This window comes from Uloborus diversus, chromosome 2 (assembly GCF_026930045.1).
Source record: "Uloborus diversus isolate 005 chromosome 2, Udiv.v.3.1, whole genome shotgun sequence".
In the NCBI taxonomy this organism is placed as follows: Eukaryota; Metazoa; Arthropoda; class Arachnida; order Araneae; family Uloboridae; genus Uloborus; species Uloborus diversus.
Genome location: NC_072732.1, coordinates 142,627,165 through 142,640,141, shown reverse-complemented (window position 1 = coordinate 142,640,141; position 12,977 = coordinate 142,627,165). Strand labels below are relative to the sequence as shown.

The 12,977-nt window shown below is 33.4% G+C and overlaps 1 protein-coding gene across 3 annotated transcripts in view; it reads right to left on the bottom strand.

Annotated features, from left to right (window-relative positions):
- Positions 1-2,227: 2,227 nt before the first annotated feature.
- The window catches only part of LOC129216063 (prolyl 3-hydroxylase OGFOD1-like), a 70,820-nt gene continuing 60,070 nt past the window's right edge, over positions 2,228-12,977 (bottom strand). For all 3 annotated transcript variants that reach the window (XM_054850204.1, XM_054850206.1, XM_054850207.1), the window contains one exon: positions 2,228-2,378. In XM_054850204.1, the coding sequence (XP_054706179.1) occupies positions 2,235-2,378 (144 nt within the window). In that variant the 3' untranslated portion in view covers positions 2,228-2,234. The remainder of the gene's footprint in view (positions 2,379-12,977) is intronic.

Genomic DNA, 12,977 nt, shown 5'->3' with positions numbered 1-12,977 from the left:
TGATAATGAACACAAGATGGAGTTAATGAGGAAAATTATTGAAGAAGAAATGCCATCTGTTACAACTTATGGGTGTTCAGCTCATTACTTAAATCTTCTTGGACTGGATATCACACCAGATTCTCTCATTAAACATGTGGTTTCAGCCCAGAAATGTTTCAGAAACCATCACAGGCAAGGAGCTTGGCTAAAGGAGTACCCAAAAGCTGTGAAACCACACATATCTTGTAATACACGGTGGAATAGCCAGGTGGACTGCTTAGAGTCGTTTATGAAGAATGAATCGCCCATGTTATTTACAAATACTAGGAGAACATGATGATATTCATGACAAAGGTATTGTTCAGGTTATAAATAATCAGATGATTCACAAAGAAGTTAAACACTTGCTGTTGCATATAAAACCTGTTGCTATTGCTCTGGATTCAGTTCAAAACAAGAACTGCTCAATTGCAGATGCTTGCTATGTTTGAATTCGTTTAACAAAAGAAGACGCTCTTATGAGTGCTTTTGAGAAGGAAGTGATGCACAGATTTAATCAAGCAGTTACTGATAACATTTACTCGCCTATATGCTCCATCCAAAGTATTTGGGAGTAAATTTATCGTGTAATCAGGAAGAAAGTGCTCGAACTTTACTCACAAATATTAACCCTGATTATGTACCTTATACCATAGCTTTACAAAACAAATTGGCCCCTTTTCCCGAAACCTATTTTTCCAATCAAGTTGTAACAACTACTCCAGCTACCGCATGGTGGTCCAGTTTGAAAAAATGTGCTATAGAAGAAAGTTTTGTGAATCTTGCTTGTTCTTTGATGATAATGCCAGCTAGTTCTGCTGGGATTGAAAGAATTTTCTCAAATTTCTCCTTTGTGCACAACAAATTGAGAAATTGTTTAGGTTTAGAAACAACTTCAAAAACTTGTATTTTGTTACAGGCTGCTGCAGTGTGAAAACAATGTAAAATTTGATTTTGAATGGTGATAGTGTTAAAAATAAATTGTATTTGGGTTTATATTTAATTATGTTTTTTATACATTTTCTATTGTATGTCAGGAATTGCATTTATGTCATTTTTTGAGTTTCTGCCATAAATGTGGCAGAAAGGGGTTTTTGCCATGGCGGTTTTAACCAGTTTCTACCAGTGGTTTTTACCGCCTCGGCAGAAACCTGCCAACCCTGGTCACTGCAGAAACGAAAATCAAGTTTAGCCTTGAAAATTGGCTCAATTAGGATCGCAATTAGAATCGCTTATATCTCATGTTCTAATTAATTGAGAGAAATGGAACGAACATCTTGCTCGGAAAGGAAAGCTCTTTCAACGACACATAATGTTAGGGGGTGGAGGGATTTTTTACCCCAAATTAGGCAAAAAAAAAAGTGAAATTTCAGCTTAGTTAGCTAATTAAGAAAAAACCAATAAGAAATTTAGAATTTCGGCTTCGAGGTGCATGGGCACGGGGTAAGTTCGAGTTTTTGTGCCAAGTTTCAGGGCTGTAGGTGCTATGGGGTTTTCTGGCTATCGGGTACAAACAAAGAAACAAACACTGTCACCTTTATATATATATATATTAATATGTGCAAGTAATTTTTCACTCCCATATTCGGAAATTTATGTGAAATTTGGGCCTAAATTAAAATTAAAAAAATTATTTATCGGATTTTTTCAAATTATAGCCTGTGTCACTCAGTAAGAAAGCACCTTTCATACAGTGAAGGAATGTTTCAAATAGGTGCAGTGGTTCCGGAGATTACCTCGAACATATAAACACACAAAAATCTGTCCTCTCTCTTTATAATATTAGTATAGATTCTACGTTGAACCGTTATTTTATTTTTCCCCACATTCCCCTACATCTTAATTTTGTTTAAAACATGAAATAATAATAAAATAAGAAATAAACTAAGCCAATTCAAAGTTACATAGGTGAAAATAACTTCCACTTTTTAAAATTATTGAAAAATTTACAGGATGCAAAAGGATTGAAACTTAAAGCCCGGCATGTAATTTTCGGAGAATAATTCTTCTTTTTAGCGTACAATGACATAAATTGAATGCAACAGGTATTTTTTTCTTGTAGTAAATGTTTTGGAAAATAAAATATCATTTTTGGAGCAGTTTGGCGCGCGCGACTTTGGCCGTTTTGTATCAGTTGGCGCAGATTTCCCACCCCTGTAATTGTCTGCAAAGTCATTAATAAATAAGTAAACAGACTGTATAAGATAACATATTTATTTACTTTCTATATACACATTATAAATATCATTGAAACTTGATTTCTTAGCATTACAATTTACATATTTTACAAAGCTAGCAGTGCCTTCGGTAATGAACACCAGAGCCAATGAGTTGGGTTTTGGATCAACTAAAAGAAGCTGAAACATTTGAAAAAAAAAAAATGAAATAAGAAGCATTACAATTATATTGATATAGTTCACCTCACGATTGCTGCCATTCTTGGTCACACCAATTTGTTTCAAAACAGATTAAATACAAAAGAAACAATCAAGGATTACTAAAATCAAAGATTTTCAGAACAAGTTTTCCTTGTGAAGCATTGTTGTTTGTTTCTAATTTTGCAAGTAGTTTGTTTATAAAATGATTAGTGTTAGTAGTTTGCAAAGTGCCAACAATCATGAAGTAAACTATAAAACAAATTTTAAACAAGATGCCAAACCACAATAGGTAAATATTGGGTGCACCAATTCAAACGATTGACACTGCTGCAATGTGTTATCGAACATTGGCATATTATTTCTTGCAATTGGCTTTCCCAGTCCCAGAGCGACTGTACTTACAACCGCTCAGCGTTGATGAGTGGTCATAGCAGTGACAAAGTTAGGCGAAGAAAAAAATAGTAGCAATCAACCAAGTTTCATTTTCTTTTTATTTTATTAATCTATTTATGTAATTTTTGTGAGGAATTCAAGATTGCCTACGTTTCTTTTAAGCCATGTAACCATCTTTTAAACAAATGCATGGGTGTGTATTATTTATATCATGATATCTCTTTGATAAACTTTAAGATTGATTTTCTCTGTATAGTCAACTCTCAATAACTCCAAGTCTCAAGGGACTGGCAAAAACCTTGGAGTTAATGATAGTTTAAACTATAGGGAAGAGTTTGGGACCTAATGAAAACTTTGAGACAAAGGATTATTCGAGCTGTAAGGCTTCAAGTTATCAAGAGAAGACTACTTTTTTTTATTTCTGTATATTTTGAGATATTCATGGTTTGGATTCTGCAATTATGAATGTAATTACTCTTTACGCCATATATAACGAAAATTTCCTTATACAAAGGATATTAAATTGAATCTCTTTAGAACACATTTTCCTTTTTCATCTTTTTAAATAGAATTTTTCTTAATTAGTATAATTTCTTACTTTTTATTTAATATTACACTGGGGTTGTTTCCTTCAGTCAAAAGTACTACTTTTAGTCACAGAAATTGATAGAATAAGCAAAAAAAAAAACATGGACCCAGAAAATACTTTTATTTTCCTAACAGTTATTTTTTAATTAATTTTTCAAAACGTCTGATTTTTCAAACAAGGAGTGGTCTTTATGACGTCACAAATGATGTACTTAGGTGCATCTTTCTACCGCGTTTCCACGTTGTGATAATCAAGTAACAAATTAAACATTTCGCTCTATGCTTGCTATCAGCCATATCGTTGCCAGTACACCTGAGTAAAGATGCAAATTGAATATTGTGCTCTTCTGAATAGCAACAGTTAGAGCCGCTATATAGATAGGCCGGCGCATCAGCTTAAGTTCAGCCATTTTGGATCGGATTTTTCATTGTTGCGGAGCAAGGATTACCAGAGAAAGTTTCGGGTTTTTCCAAATTAGCCAAAAATAATATTTCATTTAAATAATAATTCATGAGCCGCTAATAATTGTTCCCAGTGAAAACTCAACAAATGCAATAACTTGCCAGAAAAGATAACCACGCAAAAGCGCGCTTCGATCCAAAATGGCTGAACTTCAGCTGATGCGTCGGCTCGTATATATAGGGGCCTTAGCAACAGTCAATGGCATTTTATCATTTGTGATGTCATCGGCAAAAGCGTAAACGATGAAAGCGCACAAATTAATTTTTTTTAAATATTAATCTTAGTCGAATTATTTAAAAAAAGGTCAGATCCTATGTTTTTAAGAATGTTCTTTCAAAAAAAAAAAATACTTTTAAAATTCTGGAAATGCCCCCATTGCATACAAGTCTTACAACACAAATAATTTATTTCTTGACAATTCGTTTACAGTATGGTAAAACTTTTAAAGTGTTCCAATTTATTAGTGTTCTTCTCAAATTTTGAATAAAGATTTCTAAAGATAGTCTTAAATTTAAGCAAAGATATTAATTTTAGAATTAGAGTCATGAGTTTCGAGAGGACCTTGAAAACTGAAACTTTACATGGTTTGGATTCAAAAGCATCTCTATACAGTGGCTCCCAAAAGGGTTCACACACTTAGGACTTTCAATGAAATAGGTCTCTATCCACTGGTTAGAATTAATATTTCGGAATACGTATTTAATTAAAAGATCTATGTTAAAAAATTAAGTTGAAAGTTGATCAAAGTGCCGGAAATTTTATCACACAAAAGTCTTCGTACACTTTAAAAAATGTCTATATATTATTGAATAATCTAACTTTTTATAAAGTTATTATTTAGTAGAATATCATGCAGTATCAACAACACCTTTTGAATGTCTGGGAATAGATTTCATTCTTTTTATTTTTATTTTTTTCGCGTAATTTCTGACTAAGCGTTCAACCACACTTCGGTCTTACTGTTTCTAGCTCTGTTTTAGTTTCAAAGCCTTATTTTCGTTATCTAGCCTCCAGTTATCTCTAAATATGTGATATTAAGTTCAAATCTAGAAATTAAAGGATATTTTCTAAACTTTAGGACACTTTTTGAGGCACTAGACGCGAACGTTGAAAACCGTGTGCTTCTTATTGTTATCTTGATAAAAAACAAAGTTGTTTCAGATAACCAAATTTTTGGCTAAGAGTTTAACATTTGCTTTTAAAATATTTAAATGAACAGCATGATTCATTATTTCAGCAAAAAATTCCAAACTATCAAGACCTGATGCTGAAAAGCACCCTCACATAAGAACACCTTCACCCTCATGATTAACTGGTCCAATCAAATTCTTAAGATTAAGTTCCTAATTTTTTCTTCTATTTACAATATACAACAATTTAACCAAAAATGTTGAATTCATTTTTATTTTTAAGTAAGACAATTTCAAAACGTTTTGTGCTTATTTATCATTTATTTTGAGACGAAAAGCGGAAGATTTCTGTTTTTGGCACAGCCAAGAAAATTTCTGCGGGAAGAGTTCCCATTTAATCCAGCTAATCAGAGGATTTGGCGAATAATTTTAGATGAAAATTAAATGTAAAAATTTTCATTTATTTCTGCAGAAACCTTTACAGCACTCAAATGTGTATTTTTCATAAATGCTTTAACTGTAAATCTCCGATCACGCTTTGTTAACTTTGCCAGTTGACCTTTTCTTACCTTGTTTTCGGTTTGATTTTTTCTTTAAAGCGTTTTATCAAGCACTTTGCTATAGAATGGAATAAATTAACTAATTTAGAGACATTTCAAACCAATTTACCGCTACTGTGAGGGAAAAATTCAAATTTTGAATGGTGTTTGTGGTTTTTTACGAATACAAGCCATTTTAAAGAAATAAGCACAATATTAAGGAATAAATAGACAAAAAATAAAGACAAGTGACTTTTAAGGGTTAACACAATGCAAAAATAATTTAAAAAATGACATATGATAATTTTAATCATGAATTTATTCGAAAATATTTGAGTGTACGACAACTTTTGTGACATATTATTTCTCTGTCTTTGTTTTTCGACCCATTCCAAAAAGAAGATCCGTCAATTTTGTAAGAAAACTACAGGGATTTATTTAGAATGACATAGGAAAGTGAAAAAATATTGGACTTCATATTCGAATTCAGTTTCGTGTTATTTTGGTTTTACTAAAAAATTTCAAAGTGTACAAACACTTTTGGGAACCACTGTACCTCTATAACATTTCAGCCAATTTCAAGAAGGAGAAGCGGGGACAAATTGAAAAATCAGGCCAACTGATGTGGAATGACTCTTATATTATTTGATGAACGTAGAGGAAAAAAAAGATCTAAAGCGAGTCACTTAGAGGAAAAGTTAAAAGATGATTAACCTTATGAAATTAGATAGTTAAGGAGCCAACTAGCTACTTTTGTAGTTGCAAAAGTTACCTTTTAATTTCATGCAATTTCGTACATGATTCCAGTCTTTAATTAAGAAATCAGTTACCAGCAAAAACTTACTCAACACACTCCTCTACTGATATAAACGAGCTGATGTGTGCATCACGACTTCCTTTTACTCCAATTTAATGTCATTTCCCCATTATTGGTAATTTTAATGTGATTCAATTGTTTACTCTCTAAATATCACCAACAGTAGACAAATTGAAACCAAATTTAAATTTAAAAAAATCGCCAAATTTGTCGCCAAGTTGGCGACAAAACTTGGCGACTAAAAGACTGGCCATATATCGCCAAGTGTCTGACAAATTATAACACCACTTGAGCTAACATCAAAATTAACAATGATTTCCCCCCAAAATGGGGCAAAAACCCCCTTAGGAACATCTGAATGCAACCAAAAGGGAAGGTGCACAACTAGGCCCCACTAGGAGTCTATGTACCAAATTTCAACTTTCTAGGACATACTGTTTTTGAGTTATGCGAGATACATACGCACATACATACCTACATACAGACGTCACAAGAAAATTCGTTGTAATTAACTCGGGGTGCGTCAAAATGGATACTTCGGGTGTCTGTAGGTTCCTAGGCATATATCTACGTGTGGTTGGGTCAAAAAAAACTCAACATTCATTTGGGGGTGAGAAAAATGGAAATTAAGGCCGATTTTTGAGTGAAATTTTTTTCGCGAATACAATACTTCCTTTTTTGTAAAAAGGAAGCAAAAATGGTTTTCATTTTCAAAAATTGAGCTACAGAGTGTTTCAGAAAGGACTTCCTAACTTTGAAATGACATACAGTAGATAAGATAAATACCTTTGTGCTGAACAGTAGAGTAAGAAATAAACACAAACTCTCAGATTACTGCAGACACGTGTTTCGGCGTTACAGGGAAAGCTTTTTCGATGCAAAATCTGACGTTGTTTATTTCTTACTCGACATACAGTAGAGTCTCAAAAATCTGAGGTAATTGGGGCTCATGCCACCTCGGATCCTCAAACTTGGATTATCCGGAAAATTCTTTTAGATGCCATCTTTTCGGATGGCATAAGGACTAGTATCATTTACGTACTTGCACAGAGAAAAAGAAGTATTGTCTTCACGAAAAATTTGACTGAAATTTCAACATAAATTTCGCTTTCTATGTTAAGACGAGACTCTTATGTTGAGACTGTATGAATTTTGATTTTTTTTTATCAATGTCTGCACATATTTATGTGTGCAAATTTTTAGACAGCCAAACATTCATTTTGTCAGTGCCCGAATCCATTTTAATGAGTTTTGTCATTTATGTCTATGTACTTGAAAGCGTATGTCTACAGCTCACATAACACCAAAACAGTTAGTTGTAGAAGGTGCATACAGGGGCGTGGACGGGGGGGGGGAGAGAAGGGACACCTGTTGGCCCAGGACTGAGCCTGCAGGGGCCCCAATATTTTAAAAACTAAACATGAGATATAGGGATAATCCATATGGAAGGGAGATCGGAAAAGTCATTTGTGACAGGCCCTAAAATTTCTGTGCACGCCCCTGGGTGCATACGACTTGGGCGGTGTCAAGTTATGCTCCTCCTTTTTTTAAAATGCAATCAGTTATTAAAAAAGGCACGTTTACACATTCTTTAGGATACATAGCTGTAAATTTTATGTATCTAGTTATTACCTCCAAGGCATATCTTAATCCATATTTTGTAGTCGATGAACATTACGGGTCACTTAGGGAGTGTTGTTGACACCAACCCTTTCAATGCCTTTTTTTTTAAATTTGCTGTATGTAGTTCAATAAGTTTAACATTAGCAAAATATTTCTATTTTCAAATTTTAATGAAAATAATTTTTTTGGGACTAAAAAAAATTAACTGAATACATTGAGTAAGCACCTCGAATTAAACCGAACCTCGAACTTTTGAGACTTTACTGCAGGGGCGGCATTTCCGCATTTCATTTGGGGGGTCGAGTTTCTTATATATGTATAACCCCAAAGCGAAACCAAACACATATTAGCTAACAAGAAGTTGTCATAAAATCGGTTTAGTATGAATAAAATTAGTGTTTAGAAGCAGTTAAAATTTTGACTAAAAAGTTATCATACAAAACATCTCGCAAGTTTTTACACCTTTTGGAAAAGTGAAGAGCAGGTTACTAACCTATCAGTGCCCAATGTCGTGCTGTTTTGCCATTTCAGCTAAATGGAGGTCCCCCCCCCCCTTTGTGCTTCGAAAATATTTCTCGACCTCCTGAGACATTAAAAAAAATTTTCTCTATTAGCTGAGCTGATTGTAATAGAGTGCAGAATTTTTTATCCTAGAACCAAAAAACCGGGAAATTAGAAAATTGGCAACCTTTTGCCGATTTTCCCGCTGTTTTTTAAAAATACGTATTTTTGGCAAATTTTGAAAAACTAAGCTTTTTTTTTTTTTTTTGAAATACCTAAAAGAAATGAGTGGTTTCTTGATAAATACCATATCACTCATCTATAACTCGGGAAAATGTTTACAAAAATGAACTTCAAAGGGCTGTCATTAATGCAGGGAAAAATTTCCGGAATATTTTCTTGAACTAAAAAGTACACGCGTAAGTCTGAAATTTTTGTGTTTTATTCCAACTGAAAACTAAAGAAATGAATATTGTCACTTTATAATGCAATATTTTATTAAATGGCATTTAATTAAAATCATTTAGAGCAGAAGTAATGTCGCAAAAGCGCGTGAAACGCCGCAATTCTCGAATTTTCCGAATAGTTGATGGTGGAATCTAGAAATCGTTAAACGCAAGACTGTAATAAGGCTGCAGGAACTCATAAATTAAATTTCAATTGGTATTAACTTAATGCAAAAGTAATAGTTATCAATAATCGCTAACGCCAAATCTTTACAAAAAACTGAAAAAACAAAATGCGTTCATGAAAACAAATTCTCCCATACACTATAGTAGAAGAATCGCACATTTACGTTTATAAACTTGTTTCTTGCCCTTCCCTTCATTCTCTTTCATTTTAAAACATCAAAAATTGGTGTTTTTCTTTCCTTTTCAAAATGAATGTGAGAGTCTCAGGTCCTATTAAATGACTTAAGGTTTTTGGTGTTTAAATTATTCTCTCACTAGTAATTTTTGATGTTTCGCTATTGATGAGCATTTCCGAACTGTTTTCTTCTTATTTTAATACGTATTACTATTTATTATAGTAATTTAAGTTTCATAAACAATCGGCCAAAAGTTCTTTTTATCTCGATCCAGAAAACCGGGAAATTCAGATATCCGGGATAGCTATGGTCCCGAACTTTCCAGATAATCGGTTCTCTACTGTAGTTAAAATATAATTGAAGTAACACAAAGTTATGTATGGAAACACTTTTTATATCTTGCTCTTCAAAATCACCCAGGCTACTTCAAAAACTGTGAGGGGCTTAAACTTTTCATCATTGAATAATCTAGTCATGTTGGCGCTCTCAGCTTCAATGAGATATCATCTGTCTCCAGCTCTGTTATTCACTATTCCAGACTGATGAGTCCATAACACGGACAAAACTGCAGTATCTGGATGTGAAAACCATTCTGTCAGTATAATGCTTGTAATTTTTCTTGCCTCATGTTAAAAATTTTACTCACAGTTGAAACATTTTATTTTTCGTTTTCAAAATCTAATCCAAATAACAATAATCCCAGCCAAACATACAGAAAAATAATTATCATCAAATCTTGTGTTAATTTCATTCGAAACATAATCTATTACTTCAAACAAAATATTCAAAAATCAATGTTTGACTTCACATCATCATGTGGCTTTTTGTTACTTTTTTTTGTGCCTTTTTAAAATTGGCTCGGAGGAATCTCGATATTTGAAAATTTTCACGATTGATTGAAATATACATCTATAAAAAATCTAGTTTCAGTTTCAATTGTAGATTGAACTGTGGTTTGAAAATAAGTATAGTGAATGTGGTTTGATAAAGTAAAGCATTTTTCGAAAACCTTTTCCCGATGCAAACAAATTGGATAAAAATTCAAACGAAGTCATACATGCTAAAGGACATGAGCTTTTTCACCATTAAAAGAATCGTTTTGCAATAATTCTTCCAGTCGTCTAATCACTGCTTTGAAGTAATAGAGAAATGTTTTTATCATTTTAACTCTTGAAGATCATCTTGTGTCACTCCGCGATTGCATAATTATAAAGCCCAATAAAAGGTATTTGGTTGATATATTTTTTTTATTCAATAATCACATGCATTTTTAAGAAGTTTCTATGAAAGCATTATAATGTATTGAGCAGCTGAAACGTGTTTCTAGCAGTGATGAACACTCATTAAATAAATATACACTTAAAAAATAAGCGTAAAAGTGAATGTAAAATATCAAGGAATTTTCTTGTGAAAACCATGAAGCCACACCACTTTTCACGAGCCTCTCATATTGGACATACCATCGTTACATTGGCACAGAAGTGTGAAATATCTAGCCTATATGAGGCAATGTCTTAAGTTAAAATTAACCATGGTTCACTCTCAGTTTTCTATGTTCTGAAAAAGCCGAAAATACTTCATGAATTTCTAAGTCATCATCCAAATAACGAAAAACACTTTTTCTAGCCTGAGAATGCGTCAAGTTTCATCAAATAGTTGCTGAGAACCAGCGAGATTTCCTTTAATAAACATTGATTTCTGACTTACATAAATTGACTTCACCCATTTTCTATCATTCTGCTCAAAAAATTTGGGGGTGCGACCGCCCCCTCTTAACCCCCCTATTGGCCGCCCCTGCTCTACTGTAACTGCAAAATAGTGAGAGGCAGAATACCGAAACAAATGGCAGGTTAGACAGGTGGTTCTGAAAATTGTTATACACTGGTTTACAGAAATAGTTTCACAATTGAACATCAAAAGGCATTGCAGTCAGAACTGCCTTAAAAAAGTGTATGAAAGTGCTTAAAGCACAGAAGTTAAATCACATTACAATAAGTTTTATATTTTCACTACAGACGTACCGAGTACTCGGTAACTACTCGGTACTCGGCCTACTCGGCCAATATGCCGAGTACTCGGTACTCGGCCGAATTTTGATCAGATACTCGGCCAATACCGAGTAGTTGCAAAAAATTGAATGTATTAAAATTTACAAAAAAACTCAAGCATATATAATTTTCTGCAAACATTTACAATTCAAATTTAAATTTTGAGAATAATGAAGTTTGAAATACTTCAATGGAGTAAATCTTGGCTCGAATGTCTCGAAAGTTAATAAAACTTTTTTGTTAAAAATTGTGCAAATATGGAATTTTTGCTACAAACTAAAATTAGTTATAAGATATATAAAAGTACCTTAGCTTTAAAAATAAAAGGAAATAAAACAACGTCAGAAGCACAGTGCAGGATCACTGCAGACACGTGTTTTGGCGTTACGAGGAATTTCTTTTTCAATGCATAAAATGTGAGCTCGTTGATTTAAAGGCATCCGGCAAAAGTCGAATTTTTTGTCGTATGCCTTTACATTCTTTAGTTCACATGTTATGCCCTGAAAAGACGATCCCTGTAACACAGAAAAACGTGTCTGCAGTGTTCCAGCACATTTGTTTTTTTTGCTTTTAAAAATTATTTATGTTTAGCGAACTAGACCTATAATGAATAAATTTGTATAATTTGTTTTAATTCCAATTTGATAAGTCATACCTTTTATTTATTCATTTTTAGTTTAAAAAATATTATTTTTGCAAAATTTTGTAGTTAAATTTCAACAGGAATTTAGTTTAAAAACTATTATATGGACAAGGAGGTCTATACTACTATTTCAATAAGTTCAAAATTCATTGGTGTGTGTCGGTAGTCCTTCTTTCAACATAATTGGTACTGGGAAACTCGGCCGAGTAGTGAAAGGCCGAGTTACTCGGTAACTCGGTACTCGGCCGAGTAGTAAAAGGCCGAGTACTCGGTACTCGGCTACTCGCCCAAAGTGCTACTCGGTACGTCTCTAATTTTCACCTTTCACAACAGTATCATGATGCAACTGAAGGATAATATTTAAAATTGCTTGCTGTTATGTTTGTGAAGCATGTACTACAGTGACTTTGATCTTAAAGCCATAGGCGGATTTAGGACTAAGTTCCTGGGGGGGGGGAAGGGGCAGGATTTTTTTTTTTTTTTTGAGCAATATTAGTTGTATTCAAGGCAGGTTTAATTTCCGTGGCCCTAAGTTTTTTCAGGTTTTGGGTCTCTTTTGGATCCCGCACAACTTTTACCTACCAACAACCTACCCAATTTTAGGGGATCCAGGGGTTTCTCCCCTGTAGGAATTTTTGTAAAATAGATATAAAAATCTGCATTTTGAAGCCTTATAAGGGGTAATTAGAACTACCAAAATCTCAGAAAAATAGCAAAATACTGTTTTGTGAATTACGATAATAAACAGTAAAAATTGTCTTCAGGTTGACAAATCAGTGACAGCAGTCCTCTGAGAGAAAAAGCCAGGGAGCTGCCCATTTGGACAATTAATTTATACACTTGACAACAAGACAACTGGACAACAAGATAATTTATACACTTGATAAGAAATAAAAGTGAAGCACCCTTTGCTAAGTAATTTCAAAGACTCATTTAATCCGTTTCATGGACTCGAGAACAATTAAAATAATTTAAGGCACTTCATTTGCCCTTTCGAGTTTGTGAAATTTTGTACTAGATTGTTC